We start from the raw sequence: 19,661 nt of genomic DNA, 5'->3' as shown, positions 1-19,661 counted from the left end.
AGTAAAGTGCAAGATCATAATGAGGCAGATTGCGAGGCCAAAAGTCCACCTTATTGTAGAAGAGGTCTGTTAACAGGCTGTGCTTGAGCCTGGGGGTACGTGCTTTCACGAATGGATGATGCTGATGGCTTTACTGAGGCAGTGTGGTGTAGATAGAGTCCATGGAGGGTGGATGTACTGAGCTGTCGGCCATCGAAAGCCTTCTGTCTGGAATCATCACAGCTTCGTACAGCAACTGCTCTGCCAGTGACCGCAGGAGTGTGACCCATTTTCCAGTTTGGGTGACTGCAGCACTTCTTCAGTCTTCTTTCATGACTTGTGTAAGCCAGGCTTGTCAGTGACATGCCCACAGTATGAGATTTCACTCTCGAAAATCTCATACTTCTCTCTCTGTGCACAGGCCACACTCACTCAGCCTGGTGAGCACTTTACACATCTCTGGAGCTTCTCTTCGTCATTTACAAACAATGATGTCATCAAGGAAACTTTGTGTTCCTGGGAGCAATTGGGCCCATTGCCCTTTGCCAAATTGCTGGAGCTGATGCAACTGCAAAGATGAGGCCATTATTCTGGAACAGTCCCTTGTGACAGTGAGGAATTTCCTGCTTGACTCCTCAATCTCCATTTGCAGATAGGCTGTGACAAGTCTACCCTTGAAAACCCCTCACCGCCTGCCAAAGACACAAAATGTGTCTTCTATTCTCAGCAGAGTGATGAGGCTCACTTTGAAGTCCCTGCATATATGAACAGCTCTGGCCTTCCCTTTCTTGATCATCAGGACGATGGGCATGGCCCAGTCACTCCACTCAACCTTGGAGAGAATTGCAGACGCCTCCAAGCTCTGCAGTTCAGCATCCACTTTAAGACATAGTACGTAAGGCACTTGATGAGCTTTATGGAATCTTGGTGTTGCTGTTTCATCCAGTTCAATGCTGGCCTTTATGTCTTTGAGTTTACCAATCCCCTTCTCAATCACCTCCTCACTAGCATTAGCAGCTGTGCCAGTCTCCGGTCAGTGCTACCATTTGGGCTGCAGTTTCCTGTTGATACCACACTGAGAGCTTACCAGAGATACTGGAGAGATACCAGACACATCTACTGTGATCCATAATTACAGTCAGCCCTCCTTATCTGCAGGGGATTGGTTCCGGGACCCCCCGTGGATACCAAAATTCGCAGATGCTCAAGTACCTTATTTAACATGTATCATTGTGTAGGACCCAGCGGAACCCCAGATTTTATTTTACATGTCTCCGTGCGGTGGACATTAGGACCTGCTGGCGCAGCTCTGAATCCGCAGTGTTTCTCTTCACGAAAATAATCACGACTGAAAATAAGGTGGAAGTAATAAAGTGATCGGAAAGAGGTGAAACGCCATCGGTCATTGGAAAAGCATTAGGCTACGTCAGTCAACGATCGGAACAATTTTAATGGAGAATGTGAAAGACCCTGCCCCGATGAAAGCTACAATTATTACTAAGCAATGCAGTGGTTAAATTATTGAAATATGTATGTTTCTTAAGTGTTTTATATGCATAGAAAGGTAAAATATGTACTATATACTAAGAAAAATGTTTGACTAACTGACGCTAAATAATACCGGATGTACCTGTTCCAACTTCAAATCCGACTTAAAGACGGACTCAGGAATGGAACTCATTCATAACCCGGGGACTGCCTGTACTTTTAAGTCATTCCTAGATTACTTATAATACCAAATACAATGTAAATGCTATGTAAATAGTTGTTATACAATATTGTTTAGGGAACAAGAAAAAATAGTCTGTACATGTTCAAGCAACGAGTGCTGGAGAGAGAACTTCCGGGTTTTCCCGATCCGCGGTTGGTTGAATCCGCGGATAAGGAGGGCCGACTGTATATTGCAATCTGCTTCAGTACTACTGTGCAGTTCCAGGCATGACAATGCACCTTTGTCAGACTCTGTGTTGTCTGATTCAGTTCCACATTCAGTCACTTTATGCATTTGTTTTGTTTTGTGATTGAAAATTTTCACTCTTTTTCCTCTGTGGTTGTGCTTTTTGTCTGCCTTGCACACTCTCTCTGTGTGACACTTCCTGTAAATTTTTTCTTTGAACCAGCAGTCATTGGCATCAAGGGAGGATTTGCCACATCAATAACATTTTTGTCTTTTTGCACCATTCAGGAACATTTTTTGCATTTCACACTCCAAACTCTCTTTCTGTAGTTCTGACACAGTCTTTGCTGCTATTTCCATTGACATTGCAATGGTCAATGCCTATTTTAAGGCCGGGTCTCTTTCTGACAGTAGCCTTATTTGAGTGCTTTGACTATGCAGGCCACGTACAAGACTGTCCTTTAATGCATCAGAAAGTCCATCTCTGCAGTCAGAGTATTGGGAAAGTTTGCACAGTTTTGCAATGTATTCATCCTTTGCCTGGTTCCTTTTGTGAAATTTAAATCTCTCAGCTATTACTAGTGATTTTGTAAAATTTTAACAATTTCATTGAATGTTACATAAAAGACTGTACACTTTAGCACCCTTGAAGCTAGGAAATGTGGAGAATTTCTTTTCCTCATCCACATTGTTAGCATTACAAAATAATAAAACCCTCCGGACATATGATTCCCAGTCCTCATTAGCTCTATCAAGCTCATCAACTTCCCCCAACTAAGGCCCATTGTCACGTACTTCTCACTTTCCCTCTGTCCTCTCACTGTCACTCTCTTTCTGTCGTCGTGTAACTGTCGATGCAGTTGGTGATGTTTGCTAACACTCAGGTACATATTTGTTGTGTCCGTATCAAATAAATAAAGGCACACGCTCAGGGAGAGTTCATGCAGAGAAAGCTACAAATCAAAGCACGAGCGTGTTATCAGTCAATAATTAGTGCGAAGGGGAATCTGTGCTTAAAGAAATAGATCCATACTTTACAATGAGAGGTCATAGGTTAAGGGTGAAAGGTGAACCTCATCCCTCAGAGTGTGAATGCGCTGCCTGCGAACTGTTTGATGCAGGTTTGAAGTGAATTTCGGGTAAGTACATGGTTGGGAGGGATGCGGTCCAGGTGGGATTAGGCAGTTTAAGAACTTGGCATGGACTAGATGGGCTGAAAGGCCTTTTTCTGTGCACTAGTGTTCTATGACTCTATGTTTGTGTTGGCTGTAAAATATCTGTACTAACCCCATCTGCTGGCACTTGTGTATGAGGACAGTTGGGAATTCGGGATAACAGGAGCATTGTCCTGGTTCCCAGTGTCTGCTCCCACCCTCCCAGGTCCCAGTTTCAGGGGTACTGCTGCCTCCACACAGGAATGAGCAGGAAGTCGCGTCACATTCCATGGCCTTACCCGGCAACCCTTGCTCCTGTCCGTGGGGGGTGTAATCTGTGCACACTGTAGCTTTGTGCCACCGCTGCCCGCTGGTAGTGGTAAACCAGGTCCATGGAGGGGTTGTTAGTGTGCTGGGGGTGGCGGGGGGTGGGTATCACAGCCTCATCTCCTTCCCCTGCTCCCTGGGTTCCTACCTGTAGTGAGGAGCTGACATCCACTTACTGTGGCAAATCTCGTCAGCTGACACAGAAATCCAACTGATCCCCTGCCACCCCCAAAGTCACAGAGCACTACAGCGTAGGCACAGGCCCTTCGGCCCATTGAGTCCATGCCAAACTGTTATTCTGCCTGGTCCCATCGCACTGGGCACACCGTTCCCTCTAAACTGTGCAGGAACACAGCCGGGCAGTAATGGACACGCTCCTCTACACGAAACCTTCGCTCCCACACAGCTGTGATTTCATTGAAGTGCCTTGCAGCTTTCTGGCTGCTCAGAGCAATGGGGGTCCATGCAGCAGTGAAAATATCAGAGCAACTATTGCCCACACGAGACCCCTCCGTGCCCCTCCCATCCTTGTACTTATCCAAACTTCTCTTAAATGGTTGAAAGCAATCAGCTGTTCCTGAACTTGGTGGGTTGGGACCTCAGGCTTCAGTACCACGTGCCCATTAGGAAGATGGCATGGCCTGGATGCTGGCGATCTTTGCCACCCTTTCCTGCCGGTATCTGATGTCCTTCCACCCACCACGAACCTTCGTAACCTTTTCCATTATCGGTGGCGGACTTTGTGTGTGATAACTCCACCCGATGGTGGCTGGGGAGAAGCTGTTCCCAGAGTGATGTGTGTGGTAACTCCACCCCAACGGTGGCTGGGGAGAAGCTGCTCCCAGAGTGATGTGTGTGGTAACTCCACCCCGATGGTGGCTGGGGAGAAGCTGTTCCCAGAGTGATGTGTGTGGTAACTCCACCCCAATGGTGGCTGGGGAGAAGCTGCTCCCAGAGTGATGTGTGTGGTAACTCCACCCCAATGGTGGCTGGGGAGAAGCTGCTCCCAGAGTGATGTGTGTGGTAACTCCACCCCAACGGTGGCTGGGGAGAAGCTGCTCCCAGAGTGATGTGTGTGGTAACTCCACCCCAATGGTGGCTGGGGAGAAGCTGCTCCCAGAGTGATGTGTGTGGTAACTCCACCCCGACGGTGGCTGGGGAGAAGCTGCTCCCAGAGTGATGTGTGTGGTAACTCCACCCGATGGTGGCTGGGGAGAAGCTGCTTCCAGAGTGATGTGTGTGGTAACTCCACCCCAATGGTGGCTGGGGAGAAGCTGCTCCCAGAGTGATGTGTGTGGTAACTCCACCCCAACGGTGGCTGGGGAGAAGCTGCTCCCAGAGTGATGTGTGTGGTAACTCCACCCCAATGGTGGCTGGGGAGAAGCTGCTCCCAGAGTGATGTGTGTGGTAACTCCACCCCGACGGTGGCTGGGGAGAAGCTGCTCCAGGGGTGATGTGTGTGTTAGCTCCACCCCAATGGTGGCTGGGGAGAAGCTGCTCCCAGAGTGATGTGTGTGTTAGCTCCACCCCAATGGTGGCTGGGGAGAAGCTGCTCCCAGAGTGATGTATGTGGTAACTCCACCCCAATGGTGGCTGGGGAGAAGCTGCTCCCAGAGTGATGTGTGTGGTAACTCCACCCCAATGGTGGCTGGGGAGAAGCTGCTCCCAGAGTGATGTATGTGGTAACTCCACCCCAATGGTGGCTGGGGAGAAGCTGCTCCCAGAGTGATGTGTGTGGTAACTCCACCCGATGGTGGCTGGGGAGAAGCTGCTCCCAGAGTGATGTGTGTGGTAACTCCACCCCAATGGTGGCTGGGGAGAAGCTGCTCCAGGGGTGATGTGTGTGGTAACTCCACCCCGACGGTGGCTGGGGAGAAGCTGTTCCCAGAGTGATGTGTGTGGTAACTCCACCCGACGGTGGCTGGGGAGAAGCTGCTCCCAGAGTGATGTGTGTGGTAACTCCACCCGATGGTGGCTGGGGAGAAGCTGTTCCCAGAGTGATGTGTGTGGTAACTCCACCCCAATGGTGGCTGGGGGGAAGCTGTTCCCAGAGTGATGTGTGTGGTAACTCCACCCCAATAGTGGCTGGGGAGAAGCTGCTCCCAGAGTGATGTGTGTGGTAACTCCACCCCGACGGTGGCTGGGGAGAAGCTGTTCCAGGGGTGATGTGTGTGGTAACTCCACCCCAATGGTGGCTGGGGAGAAGCTGTTCCCAGAGTGATGTGTGTGGTAACTCCACCCCGACGGTGGCTGGGGAGAAGCTGTTCCCAGAGTGATGTGTGTGGTAACTCCACCCCAATGGTGGCTGGGAGAAGCTGCTCCCAGAGTGATGTGTGTGGTAACTCCACCCCGATGGTGGCTGGGGAGAAGCTGCTCCCAGAGTGATGTGTGTGGTAACTCCACCCCGATGGTGGCTGGGGAGAAGCTGCTCCCAGAGTGATGTGTGTGGTAACTCCACCCCAATGGTGGCTGGCTGGGGAGAAGCTGTTCCCAGAGTGATGTGTGTGGTAACTCCACCCCAATGGTGGCTGGGGGGAAGCTGTTCCCAGAGTGATGTGTGTGGTAACTCCACCCCAATGGTGGCTGGGGAGAAGCTGCTCCCAGAGTGATGTGTGTGGTAACTCCACCCCAATGGTGGCTGGGGAGAAGCTGCTCCAGGGGTGATGTGTGTGGTAACTCCACCCGATGGTGGCTGGGGAGAAGCTGCTCCCAGAGTGATGTGTGTGGTAACTCCACCCCAATGGTGGCTGGGGGGAAGCTGTTCCCAGAGTGATGTGTGTGGTAACTCCACCCGACGGTGGCTGGGGAGAAGCTGCTCCCAGAGTGATGTGTGTGGTAACTCCACCCCAATGGTGGCTGGGGAGAAGCTGTTCCCAGAGTGATGTGTGTGGTAACTCCACCCCGATGGTGGCTGGGGAGAAGCTGTTCCCAGAGTGATGTGTGTGGTAACTCCACCCCAATGGTGGCTGGGAGAAGCTGTTCCCAGAGGGATGTGTGTGGTAACTCCACCCGATGGTGGCTGGGGAGAAGCTGCTCCCAGAGTGATGTGTGTGGTAACTCCACCCCAATGGTGGCTGGGGAGAAGCTGCTCTCAGAGTGATGTGTGTGGTAACTCCACCCCAAAGGTGGCTGGGGAGAAGCTGCTCCCAGAGTGATGTGTGTGGTAACTCCACCCCGACGGTGGCTGGGGAGAAGCTGCTCCCAGAGTGATGTGTGTGGTAACTCCACCCGACGGTGGCTGGGGAGAAGCTGCTCCCAGAGTGATGTGTGTGGTAACTCCACCCCAATGGTGGCTGGGGAGAAGCTGCTCCCAGAGTGATGTGTGTGGTAACTCCACCCCAATGGTGGCTGGGGAGAAGCTGCTCCCAGAGTGATGTGTGTGGTAACTCCACCCCAATGGTGGCTGGGGAGAAGCTGCTCCCAGAGTGATGTGTGTGGTAACTCCACCCGATGGTGGCTGTGGAGAAGAGGGTAGGTCCTGAATGGTGAGGGTCTGATGGACATATGGTTTATGACCAAAAAAAAAGTGGTTGGAGTCTCTAGCACTTTAGTGGAAGGGTGATCATTTGGTGCATCTCAAATCAAACTTATAAAAAATAGTGAAGATAGTGAAAAGAAGATTGCTGATATTTACAAAAAGATATCTACCAGAAACACAATAGCTCCGGGCTAGTTGTCTATTGTGACCTTCTCATGTAGATGGCAGAGTTTGTCACTGAAACTTCGGTGAAAAGCGATACCTGTGCCCACTGGAAGCCCTTTCCGCCGGGATGCACGCGCTCCTTTTTCAGCCAATTGGAATATTCTGCCACGGCCAGCAGGAGAGGAACCACGAAGCCGCCCTCAGTGCGTCAGCTCGGTTTGGGAGCCGTTATGAGAATATTCTGGGGGAGTCACTGACGTCCGTGCACTCAGCACAACAACAGCAGAATGACAAGGCGATGCTTGTGTGTAAGGAACACGTTTACCAAGTGCTTTCTGTCACGGGTTCCTTCCAGAGGCATCACCTTTTGAAGATGCCCTCAATGGTGGGGTGGTGGTGCCCATGATGGGCCTGGCTGAGTTTACAACCCTCTGTGGCTCCTTGTGACCCTGTGCAGTGGCCCCTCCATACCAGACAGCGTTGCAGCCAGTCAGTACATTTGTGAAAATCTTCGGTGACAGACCAAATCTCCCCAAACTCCAATGAAATATAGCCAGTGGTGTGTCTTCTTTGTCACTGCATCAATATGCTGGGCCCAGGATCGATCTTTGGGGATGGTGACACCCGGGAATTTGAAACTACTCACCCTTTCCACTGCTGAACGCTCAGTGAAGACGGGTGTGTGTTTTCCTGACTTTCCCTTCCTGAAGTCCACAATCAATTCCTTGGTCTTACTGATGTTGAGTACACAGTTGTTTTGTGACATCAAGACTTGGCACCACTTTGGTTCCATCCTCGATTAACAATGCTGCCCGTCCTTTCGTATTGTTGTGCACCCTGGAATATCAGTGCATCAACAACTCCCTGGTTATGGATGGTCACACACCTGTCCTAGTGTATGGTCACAAAGCAGCAGTAAGCAGGGTCAAGTGAGGACAACAAACAGAGTGTTTTTGTTAACACAGGAGATTCTGCAGAGGCTGGAAATTTCAGGGCAACACACACAAAGTGTTGGAGGAACTCAGCAGGTCAGGCCGCATCTATGCAAACGAGTAACCATTTTGGGCCGAGACCCTTATTCAGGATATCAGAATGCTGTTGTTTGTTGCAGGGAGAATTAAATATGGAGTAAGTAGTTAGTCACAAACACGGGAGATTCTGCAGGTGCTGGAAATGCAGAGCAACACACACAAAACGCTGGAGGGACTCCGCAGGTCAGGCAGCGTCTGTGGAAATGTTAGTGCTGCAGTTTAATAGGGCATCGGTGTGTTCTGCTCTGGAGTGCGTGCAAAGTCTTTGTTTCCTTATCTCAAAGTGAATTTTTATGCCTTGGAAGCAGTTCAAAGGTGGTTTATTAGATTAATTGTTCTCTAGGTGGGTCACTTTATGAAAAGGGTGGACAGGCTGGGAGAAAGAGGGAGCATTAGAAAGACCTTGAGGGAAGATAGATTGCACAGTGTTTGTTTGTCAGTCCTTATTTATGAACAGATCTTCATAAACTCTGTTGTATTTCTTTATTTTTCTGAGGAAGTCTGCAGGAAAGTGAGTGGTCACATATAGGTACTTCGGCAGCTTTGATAGATTGTGTGTAGCCATGAGGGAGCGTTGCAACTCTATAAACCCTGATTAGAACTCACTTTTGGAATATTATGTTCAGTTCTGGTCCCCTCATTATAGGAAGAATGCCTCTTATCATCCTGCACATCTCTATCGAGTCACCTCTCGTCATCCTTCAAAGAGAAAAGCCCTAGTTTACTCAGCCTATCCTCATGAGACATGCCGTCTAACCTAGGCAACATAAATCTCCTCTGTACTCACTCTAAAGATTTCATATCCTTCCTATAATGAGGCAATCAGACTGAAGACAATACTCTAAATGTGGTCTATCAGTGTATTCCACATACTCACACTCTGTAAAAAAAACTATCCTCTGACCTTCCTCCAACCAGCTTAAAAGTACGCCCTCTGGTGTTAGATGTGGAGAAATGTCAGCTTTGCCCTTTGCCCAAGACAGCCTGGAGCCTCCGTCATGACGTTCATAGGAATGTCAGTTTCTGGACATTAAGGGATCTGTGGGTTGAGAGGATCATGTAGGGGAGTGTGGCCGAGGTGGAAAATCAGCCCAATCCTGATACAAGGTACACTAAGCTTGACAGGGCTGAATAGCCTCTACTGGCTTATGTCGTTGTGGGTCTTGCCGTGTGGGTGTGGAGAGGATGTTTCCTTTGGGAGAATCTAGAACCGAGGGTCACTGTTTAAAGATCCAGGGGGGGTGGGGATCACCACTTAGAGTTGATTCTCGTACCGAGAGGGTGCTGGGTATGTGGAACGAGTTATCAGGAAAAGTGACTGAGACAGGAACGTTGACTCATTGTCAAGGACTCTACAAGTCATGTTCTCAGTATTACTTTACCGGCAAAATCTGTCTTCTTTTGCACATTGGTAATCAGAATCAGGTTTAATTTCACCAGCGTTTGTTGTCTTTGCAGCAGCAGTACAATGTAATACATAATAACAGAGAAAAACTGAATTACAGTGAATATCCATATTGTTAAATTAAAAAAGTAGTGCAAAATAGAAATAAAATAAATAGTTTGGTGTTCATGGGTTTAGTGTCCATTCAGAAATCAGATGGCAGAAGTGAAGAAGCTGTTCCTGAATCATTGAGCATGTGTCTTCAGGCTCCTGTATCTCCTCGCTGATGGTAGCAATGAGAAGAGGGCATGTCCTGGGTGTTGGGTGTCCTGGGTGATGGATGCTGCCTTTTTGAGGCATCGCAACTTGAAGATGTTCTGAATGCTTTGGAGGCTGGAGCCCATGATGAAACTGGCTGAGCTTACAAATGTCTGCAGCTTATTTAGATCCTGTGCAGTGGCCAGCCTCCACTTTGTAGCTGCATCGTTATGTTGGGCTCAGGTTGGATCCTCAGAGATACTGACACTCAGGAGCTTGAAATTGCTCACTCTTTCCACTTCTGATCTCTCTATGAGGACTGGTGTGTGTTCCCTTGTCTTACCCTTCCTGAACCACAATCAGTTCTTCGGTCCTACTGATGTCGCTGTGACACCTCCCAACCAGCGGATATGTATGTTCTTTTTGTAAATTCTATTGTATTTTTTTTATTTTTCTGTGAGTGCCCTCAAGTAAGTGAATTTGAAAATAGTGTATAGTAATTTATATGTATTTTACTTTGAACTTTTATACATTTAAAAGACATTTGAACAGATAGATGGATAGGAAAGGCTTGAGGAATATGGAACAAACACAGGCAAATGGGACTAGCTTAGCAGGGAATCTGGGTCAGCGTAGACCATTTGGGCCAAGGTGCCTGTTTCAGTGCTGAATAGTTGAATGAGGACATCTGCATAACCCCATTCCCCTTCAGCACCAACCTCACTGACGGGAACGACAGATCCACAAACAAAGTTCTTAGTGGGCTGTGGTTTCTGCACATCAAGGGCTGGATCTCACAGGCTGTGTGAGCTGCAGGTAGAGTCATTGTGCGCACAGCATCCATTCAATGACACTGATTTTCCAGCGGGTGGGGGACCTGCCCACTGATTTTCCAGCGGGTGGGGGACCAGCCCACTGATTTTCCAGCGGGTGGGGGACCAGCCCACTGATTTTCCAGCGGGTGGGGGACCTGCCCACTGATTTTCCAGCGGGTGGGGGACCAGCCCACTGATTTTCCAGCGGGTGGGGGACCAGCCCACTGATTTTCCAGCGGGTGGGGGACCTGCCCACTGATTTTCCAGCGGGTGGGGGACCAGCCCACTGATTTTCCAGCGGGTGGGGGACCAGCCCACTGATTTTCCAGCGGGTGGGGGACCAGCCCACTGATTTTCCAGCGGGTGGGGGACCTGCCCACTGATTTTCCAGCGGGTGGGGGACCTGCCCACTGATTTACCAGCGGTTGGGGGACCAGCCCACTGATTTTCCAGCGGGTGGGGGACCAGCCCACTGATTTTCCAGCGGGTGGGGGACCAGCCCGTCTCACTGGTTAGTTCCTTCTGCACAGCCTGCCAAAATACTTGGCTTTTTACTTGGATACTTTACAAAATACTTGGAGGGTTATAGGCTGAGTGCGGGTAGGTGGGACTAGGTGAGATTAAGGGTTCGGCACGGACTAGGAGGGCCGCGATGGCCTGTTTCCATGCTGTGATTGTTATATGGTTATAAGGTTTTTAATATATCCCCAAACACTGACTGTCCTGACAGGTTTTCTTCACCGCTCTGCACGGTTGAACCACATGAGGCAAAACCAGGTATAAACTCACAGCCATAGGGAGAGACGATGTGTGGAGACACACCGTTCATCACTCACAGCCATAGGGAGAGACGATGTGTGGAGACACACCGTTCATCACTCACAGCCATGGGGAGAAACGACGTGTGGACACACCGTTCATCACTCACAGCCATGGGGAGAGACGACGTGTGGAGACACCGTTCATCACTCACAGCCATGGGGAGAGACGATGTGTGGAGACACCGTTCATCACTCACAGCCATGGGGAGAGACGACGTGTGGAGGCACCGTTCATCACTCACAGCCATGGGGAGAGACGATGTGTGGAGACACCGTTCATCACTCACAGCCATGGGGAGAGACGACGTGTGGAGACACACCGTTCATCACTCACAGCCATGGGGAGAGACGACGTGTGGAGACACACCGTTCATCACTCACAGCCATGGGGAGAGACGATGTGTGGAGACACCGTTCATCACTCACAGCCATGGGGAGAGACGACGTGTGGAGTCACCGTTCATCACTCACAGCCATGGGGAGAGACGACGTGTGGACACACCGTTCATCACTCACAGCCATGGGGAGAGACGACGTGTGGACACACCGTTCATCACTCACAGCCATGGGGAGAGACGACGTGTGGACACACCGTTCATCACTCACAGCCATGGAGAGAGACGACGTGTGGACACACCGTTCATCACTCACAGCCATGGGGAGAGACGACGTGTGGAGACACACCGTTCATCACTCACAGCCATGGGGAGAGACGACGTGTGGAGTCACCGTTCATCACTCACAGCCATGGGGAGAGACGACGTGTGGACACACCGTTCATCACTAACAGGTACATCCTCACTACTTGGACACATGAACATAACCAGAGGAGGCCACCAGCCCAGAATCCTCCACCATCTGCATCTCCACAATGATCATGGACTTCAGGAAGAGGAAGTCGAGGGAACACATCGAGGGATCAGTAGTGGAAAGGGGGAACAGTTCCACATTCCTGGGTGTCAATGTCTCTGAGGATCTATCCTGGTTCCAACACATTGATGCAATTACAAAGAAGGCACAACATCAGCAACAAAATTTGGTCTATCACCAAAGACTGCCGCAAATTTCTAGAGTTGTACTGTGGAGATCAGCTCCCTGAGTAATGGACCTCCCCTCCACAGGGTGACCCACCCTCAGTATTGTCCCACTCCACAGAGTGACCCTCAGTATTGTCCCTACCCTCCACAGAGTGACCCTCCCTCAGTATTGTCACCCTCCCTCAGTACCACCCCTCCTACAGTGTGACCCTCCCTCAGTATTGCCCCTTCCCACAGTGTGACCCTCCATCAGTACCACCCTCCCACAGTGTGACAGTCCCTCAGTACCGCCCCTCCCACAGTGTGTCCCTCCCTCAGTACTGTCCCCTCCCACAGTGTAACCCTCCCTCAGTATCACCCCTCCTACAGTGTGACCCTCCTTCAGTATCACCCCTCCCACAGTGTGACCCTCCCTCAGTATTGTCCCCCCTCCACAGTGTGACCTTCCCTCAGTATTGTCCCCCCTCCCACAGTGTGACCCTCCCTCAGTATTGTCCCCCCTCCACAGTGTGACCCTCCCTCAGTATTGTCCCCCTCCACAGTGTGACCCTCCCTCAGTATTGTCCCCCTCCACAGTGTGACCCTCCCTCAGTATTGTCCCCCTCCACAGTGTGACCCTCCCTCAGTACCTCTCCTCCCACAGTGTGACCCTCCCTCAGTACCTCTCCTCCCACAGTGTGTCCCTCCCTCAGTACTGTCCCCTCCCACAGTGTAACCCTCCCTCAGTACCACCCCTCCTACAGTGTAACCCTCCCTCAGTATCACCCCTCCCACAGTGACACCCTCCCTCAGTACTGTCCCCTCCCACAGTGTAACCCTCCCTCAGTATTGTCCCCCCTCCACAGTGACCTTCCCTCAGTATTGTCCCCCTCCCACAGTGTGACCCTCCCTCAGTATTGTCCCCCCTCCACAGTGTGACCCACCCTCAGTATTGTCCCCCCTCCACAGTGTGACCCTCCCTCAGTATTGTCCCCCTCCACAGTGTGACCCTCCCTCAGTATTGTCCCCCCTCCCACAGTGTGACCCTCAGTATTGTCCCCCCTCCACAGTGTGACCCTCCCTCAGTATTGTCCCCCTCCACAGTGTGACCCTCCCTCAGTATTGTCCCCCCTCCCACAGTGTGACCCTCCCTCAGTACCACCCTCCCACAGTGTCCCTCCCTCAGTACCGCCCCTCCCACAGTGTCCCTCCCTCAGTACTGTCCCCTCCCACAGTGTAACCCTCCCTCAGTACCACCCCTCCTACAGTGTAACCCTCCCTCAGTATCACCCCTCCCACAGTGACTCCCTCCCTCAGTACTGTCCCCTCCCACAGTGTGACCCTCCCTCAGTATCACCCCTCCCACAGTGTGACCCTCCCTCAGTATTGTCCCCCCTCCCACAGTGTGACCCTCCCTCAGTATTGTCCCCCCTCCACAGTGTGACCCTCCCTCGGTACTGTCCCCCTCCACAGTGTGACCCTCCTTCAGTACTGTCCCCTCCTACAGTGTGACCCTCCCTCAGTATCACCCCTCCCACAGTGACACCCTCCCTCAGTATTGTCCCCCCTCCCACAGTGTGACCCTCCCTCGGTACTGTCCCCCACAGTGTGACCCTCCCTCGGTATTGCCCCTTCCCACAGTGTGACCCTCCCTCAGTATTGCCCCTTCCCACAGTGTGACCCTCCCCCAGGACCACCCCTCCACAGTGTGACCCTCCCTCAGTATTGCCCCCTCCCACAGTGTGACCCTCCCCCAGGACCACCCCTCCACAGTGTGACCCTCCCTCGGTACTATCCCCCACAGTGTGACCCTCCCTCAGTATTGCCCCTTCCCACAGTGTGACCCTCCCTCAGTACCACCCCTCCCACAGTGTGTCCCTCCCTCAGTACCACCCCTCCCACAGTGTGACCCTCCCTCAGTACCACCCCTCCCACAGTGTGACACTCCCTCACTACCACCCCTCCCACAGTGTGACCCTCCCTCAGTACCGCCCCTCCCACAGTGTGACCCTCCCCCAGGACCACCCCTCCCACAGTGTGGCCCTCCCTCAGTATTGCCCCTTCCCACAGTGTGACCCTCCCCCAGGACCGCTCTGGGATCACCTGCCCGGCTCTGGGGTGTGGACTCTCGCCGGACGTGGTGCCTGTGGCTGAGGTGATCTGTCATATCCCTGCAGTCCGGTTGCCATCTGCCAGCTCACGGCGCTTACCACTGAGAGCATAAGGGATTTATGGCCCTGTGCCTTCAGGGCCTACATCGAAACAAGACAGGAATTCCACTCGGAGATGGTTGGAATTCTCTAACAAACCAGCAGCAGCGACCTGTCAGCAGGCTCGGAGTTCAGTGCCTGAGGAGGGGGCATTCGGACGGGCCGGCTGGGCTGGGAAGATTGTGCGAGTGGAGTGGGCAGTCAGTTCGCAGTTGAACGCCACAAAGTTCAGATGGGACTCTTGGGGTTTGTAAGTCACGTTTTGCCCTGTAATCTGGTTCATTATTCTCACACAACCTGAGTCGGCCTGTCTTGCTGACTGTCCGCCCGTCCAGATCAGTCCAGGGTACAGTACAGCAAGGTAGAACTGAGTGAGAAAATCTACAACGATGTTGCCAGGAATTGAGGCCAAAAGTCACAGGAGCAGAATTAGGCTAATTTGGAGTATTGCTTGCAGTCCTGGTCACCTGCAGGGCAAACACCAATACGACTGAGAGAGTGTAGAGACTATTTCCGAGGACGTTGCCGGGACTGGAGGAGCTGAGTTACAGGGAAAGGTTGAATAGCTTGGGATTTTATTCCCTTGAGAGTAGGAGAATGAGGAGAGAGATGATAGAGGCGTACTAAGTTATGGGGGTGGGATAGATGGGGTAAATGCAAGCAGGCTTTTACCACTGAGGTTGGGTGACACTAGAGCTAGAGGGTTGAGGCTGAAAGGTGAAACATTTAAGGAGAACATGAGGGGGAACGAGCTGCCCTCAGAGGGTGGGGAGAGTGTGGAACGAGCTGCCCTCAGAGGGTGGGGAGAGTGTGGAACGAGCTGCCCTCAGAGGGTGGGGAGAGTGTGGAACGAGCTGCCCTCAGAGGGTGGTGAGAGTGAGGAACGAGCTGCCCTCAGAGGGTGGTGAGAGTGAGGAACGAGCTGCCCTCAGAGGGTGGTGAGAGTGAGGAACGAGCTGCCCTCAGAGGGTGGTGAGAGTGAGGAACGAGCTGCCCTCAGAGGGTGGGGAGAGTGTGGAACGAGCTGCCCTCAGAGGGTGGTGAGAGTGTGGAACGAGCTTCACTCAGACGGTGGGGAGAGTGGAACGAGCTTCACTCAGAGGGTGAGAGTGTGGAACGAGCTGCCCTCAGAGGGTGAGAGTGTGGAACGAGCTGCCCTCAGAGGGTGGGGAGAGTGTGGAACGAGCTGCCCTCAGAGGGTGGGGAGAGTGTGGAACGAGTCAGAGGGTGGGGAGAGTGTGGAACAAGCTGCCCTCAGAGGGTGGGGAGAGTGTGGAACGAGCTTCACTCAGAGGGTGGGGAGAGTGTGGAAAGAGCTTCACTCAGAGGGTGGGGAGAGTGTGGAACGAGCTGCCCTCAGAGGGTGAGAGTGTGGTACGAGCTTCACTCAGAGGGTGAGAGTGTGGAACGAGCTTCCCTCAGAGGGTGGGGAGAGTGTGGAACGAGCTTCACTCAGAGGGTGAGAGTGTGGAACGAGCTTCACTCAGAGGGTGGGGAGAGTGTGGAACGAGCTTCACTCAGAGGGTGGGGAGAGTGTGGAACGAGCTTCACTCAGAGGGTGAGAGTGAGGAACGAGCTGCCCTCAGAGGCTGAGGGTGTGGAACGAGCTTCACTCAGAGGGTGGGGAGAGTGTGGAACGAGCTTCACTCAGAGGGTGAGAGTGTGGAACGAGCTGCCCCCAGACGGTGGGGAGAGTGAGGAACGAGCTTCACTCAGAGGGTGAGAGTGTGGAATGAGCTGCCCCCAGAGGGTGGTGAGGGTGTGGAACGAGCTTCACTCAGAGCGTGGGGAGAGTGTGGAACGAGCTGCCCTCAGAGGGTGAGAGTGTGGAACGAGCTGCCCTCAGAGGGTGAGGGTGTGGAACGAGCTTCACTCAGAGGGTGGGGAGAGTGTGGAACGAGCTGCCCTCAGAGGGTGCGAGTGTGGAACGAGCTTCACTCAGAGGGTGAGAGTGTGGAACGAGCTGCCCTCAGAGGGTGAGAGTGTGGAACGAGCTGCCCTCAGAGGGTGAGGGTGTGGAACGAGCTTCACTCAGAGGGTGGGGAGAGTGTGGAACGAGCTGCCCTCAGAGGGTGGGGAGAGTGTGGAACGAGCTGCCCTCAGAGGGTGCGAGTGTGGAACGAGCTTCACTCAGAGGGTGGGGAGAGTGTGGAACGAGCTTCACTCAGAGGGTGGGGAGAGTGTGGAATGAGCTGCCCTCAGAGGGTGAGAGTGTGGAACGAGTCAGAGGGTGGGGAGAGTGTGGAACGAGTCAGAGGGTGGGGAGAGTGTGGAACGAGCTGCCCTCAGAGGGTGGGGAGAGTGTGGAACGAGCTGCCCTCAGAGGGTGGGGAGAGTGTGGAACGAGCTGCCCTCAGAGGGTGGGAGTGTGGAACGAGCTGCCCTCAGAGGGTGGGGAGAGTGTGGAACGAGCTGCCCCCAGAGGGTGGTGTGGGTGTGGAACGAGCTTCACTCAGAGGGCGGAAGTGGTGGAATCAGGTTTGATTGCAACATTTAGAGCAGTTTGGAGAGGTACATGGATGGGAGAGGTGTGGAGGGAATTGGTCCTGGTGCAAGTCAATAAGACTGGGCAGAGCAGTAGTTTGGCCTGTCGAGACAGGCGGAAGAACCTGTTTTATTGCTGTTGTGCTCCATGACTCTAACAAGAATGCAGAATAAAGTGTTACAGTTACAGAGAAAGGGCAGTGCAAGGCCATCCCTCAATCTAACAGTTTGAGAATTGGTTCCGTTCAGTAACGGCCTGAGGGGAAGGAATCTGCTCTCTGGGGTGATCCACATGCCTGCAGTGGATTAGCAAGGTATCCGGCTGTGTTACAGACCACACCAAGTGACCACAGTGGTTCTGACAGGAGCATCTCCAGAATCTCCATACAGGTAGCAGCAATGACTCCAACACCCTATGCACAAATAATATTAGAAACGCAAACACGAGGAAATCTGCAGATGCTGGAAATCCAAGCAACACACACAAAATGCTGGTGGAACACAGCAGGCCAGGCAGCATCTATAGGGAGAAGCACTGTCGACGTATCGGGCCGAGACAGACCCTAATACGTCCTGACGAAGGGTCTCGGCCTGAAACGTCGACAGTGCTTCTCCCTATAGATGCTGCCCGGCCTGCTGTTCCACCAGCATTTTGTGTGTCTTGCTAATGTTAGAAATGGATGGATCGAGTGGTAAAAGGGTTTATTGTTGCCATATGTACAGTGAAAATCTCACCTTGTACACGGTTCATACAGATTTGATGCACTGAGGTGGAACACAGTAAAACAGTAATGGAGTGCAGAATAAAGTGTACCAGCTACAGAGAAAGGGCAGTGCGGGCAGGGACAAGGTCATAACGAGGTAAACTGTGAGGTCAAGAACTGATCTCGAAGAGTCTGAGGAACTGTTCGATGGTTTCTGTGAAGTGCTGAGCTGTGCCCATGTCTCTCTGCATCTTCTTGCATTTGCAGGTCGAGCAGTTGCCGTCCCAGGCTGTGATCATCCCAATAGGAAGGACGTAGTGTGGTCTAACCAGGGTTTCACAGACCTGCAACATCATCTCACAGCTCTTGAACTCATTCCCCCCAAGTAGATACCCTCAAACAGGCAGAGGGTTTTCCAGGGAATCTCTGACTGATTATATCATCTCCACTCTTTTGTCTCCCCGGCTCTGAAGCTGAGACCTGGTTCGGTTCTGGTCACCTCATTATAGGAGGGATGTGGAGAGGGTGCTGAGGTTGCTACCTGGATTAGAGAGCATGTCCTATGAGCAAAGGTTGAGTGAACTAGGGATTGTCACTTTGCAACGAAGGAGGATGAGAAATGAGCCAATAGAGGTGTATAAGATGATAAGATGCACAGATAGTCACATTCCCACCGCTGTCTGTGAGGATTTTATACACTCTCCCCGTGACCACGTGGGTTTCCTCCGAGTGCTCTGGTTTCCTCCCACATTCCAAAGCCGTAAGGGTTAGTAGGTTAATTGGTCACATGGGTGTAATTGGGCGGAGCGGGCACGCTGGGCCAGAATGGCCTGTTGCTGTGATGTAGAACAAAATATAGAAATGACGAATAGACTGAGTGGACAGCCAGGGACTTCTTCCCAGGGTAGAAAAGGCTAATGCATGATAGAAGAACAGGAGGGAAGCTTTAGAACTGATTGATCTCAGAGTAGTTTCAAATATCAGTACAACATGGTGGGCCGACAGGCCTGTTCTGTGCTGTTCTACGTTCTCTGGGACACGGGACATGTTTCTCATATGTGTCAGTCACAGTGTACTGGGTAGAGCAGGGAGCTCATCTTTCATCCTGACTGTAATCACCATTGTCCGCTGCAGCCAATGGTGAGATCATGCTTGTTTGTACAGGTCCCTGACGGAGCAAACAATAACTGGCCCAGAGAAACCCATCTCTGAAACAGCTCAGGAAAATAAACAGGGACTTGACAGAGGAGATAGCACAGGTTATCTCAAACTGTGTCTTTATCAAAATGGAGCAAAGCAGGAGCAAGGTCGTGGACCCTGTACAAATTAATGAGGAGGAGGTGTTTGCTGTCTCGAGGAAATTAGGGTGGATAAATTCCTGGGCCTGACAAGATGTTCCCTTGGATCCTGAGGAGGCAGGTGCAGAAATTAACAGAGATATTTAAAACATTTTAAGCCACTACTGAGCTGCCAAAGGACGGGAGGATTGCTAATGATGTTTCTTTTGTTTAAGAAAGGTTCTAAGAATAAGCCAGTAAATTATAGTCTGACACCAGTTGTGGGAAGTTTCTGGAAGGTATTCTAAGGGAGAGGATATATGAGTATTCGGATAGATATTGACTGCCAAGGGATGGTCAGCATGGGTCCGTGTGTGGTAGGTCATGTCCAGCAAGCCCTTTGACAGAGGTCAGTCAAGGTGCTTCGGTCAGGATGAGGTAGTAAATTGAATTGGACCGGCTTTGTGGAGAGGCCAGAGCGTGGTAATAGATGGATCCCTCTCCAGCTGGAGGCCTGTGACTAGCGGAGTGCTGCAGGGATCGGTGCTGGGTCCTTTGTTGTTTGTCATCTATATCAGTAATCTGGGTGATAATGTGGTTAACTGGATCAGCAAATTTGCTGATGATACCAAGATTTGGAGTGTAATGGACAGCAAGGGAG

At 51.9% G+C, this 19,661-nt stretch overlaps 1 protein-coding gene across 5 annotated transcripts in view; it reads left to right on the top strand.

Moving 5' to 3' along the window:
• lamb2l (laminin, beta 2-like) overlaps window positions 1-19,661 on the top strand; it is a 235,382-nt gene that overhangs the window by 47,661 nt on the left and 168,060 nt on the right. The window contains exon 1 of one of the 5 annotated variants that reach the window (XM_059943877.1): window positions 14,753-14,785. The exons of the other annotated variants lie outside the window; for them this stretch is intronic. Coding sequence (XP_059799860.1) covers window positions 14,768-14,785 — 18 coding nt within the window. The 5' untranslated portion in view covers window positions 14,753-14,767. Of the gene's footprint in view, window positions 1-14,752; window positions 14,786-19,661 lie in introns of those variants that run through there. 5 annotated transcript variants of the gene reach the window in all.

Source organism: Hypanus sabinus, chromosome 19, assembly GCF_030144855.1.
Source record: "Hypanus sabinus isolate sHypSab1 chromosome 19, sHypSab1.hap1, whole genome shotgun sequence".
Classification (NCBI taxonomy): domain Eukaryota; kingdom Metazoa; phylum Chordata; class Chondrichthyes; order Myliobatiformes; family Dasyatidae; genus Hypanus; species Hypanus sabinus.
Note: the sequence above shows the minus strand (reverse complement) of the source record. Positions and strands in the feature narration are given on the sequence as shown.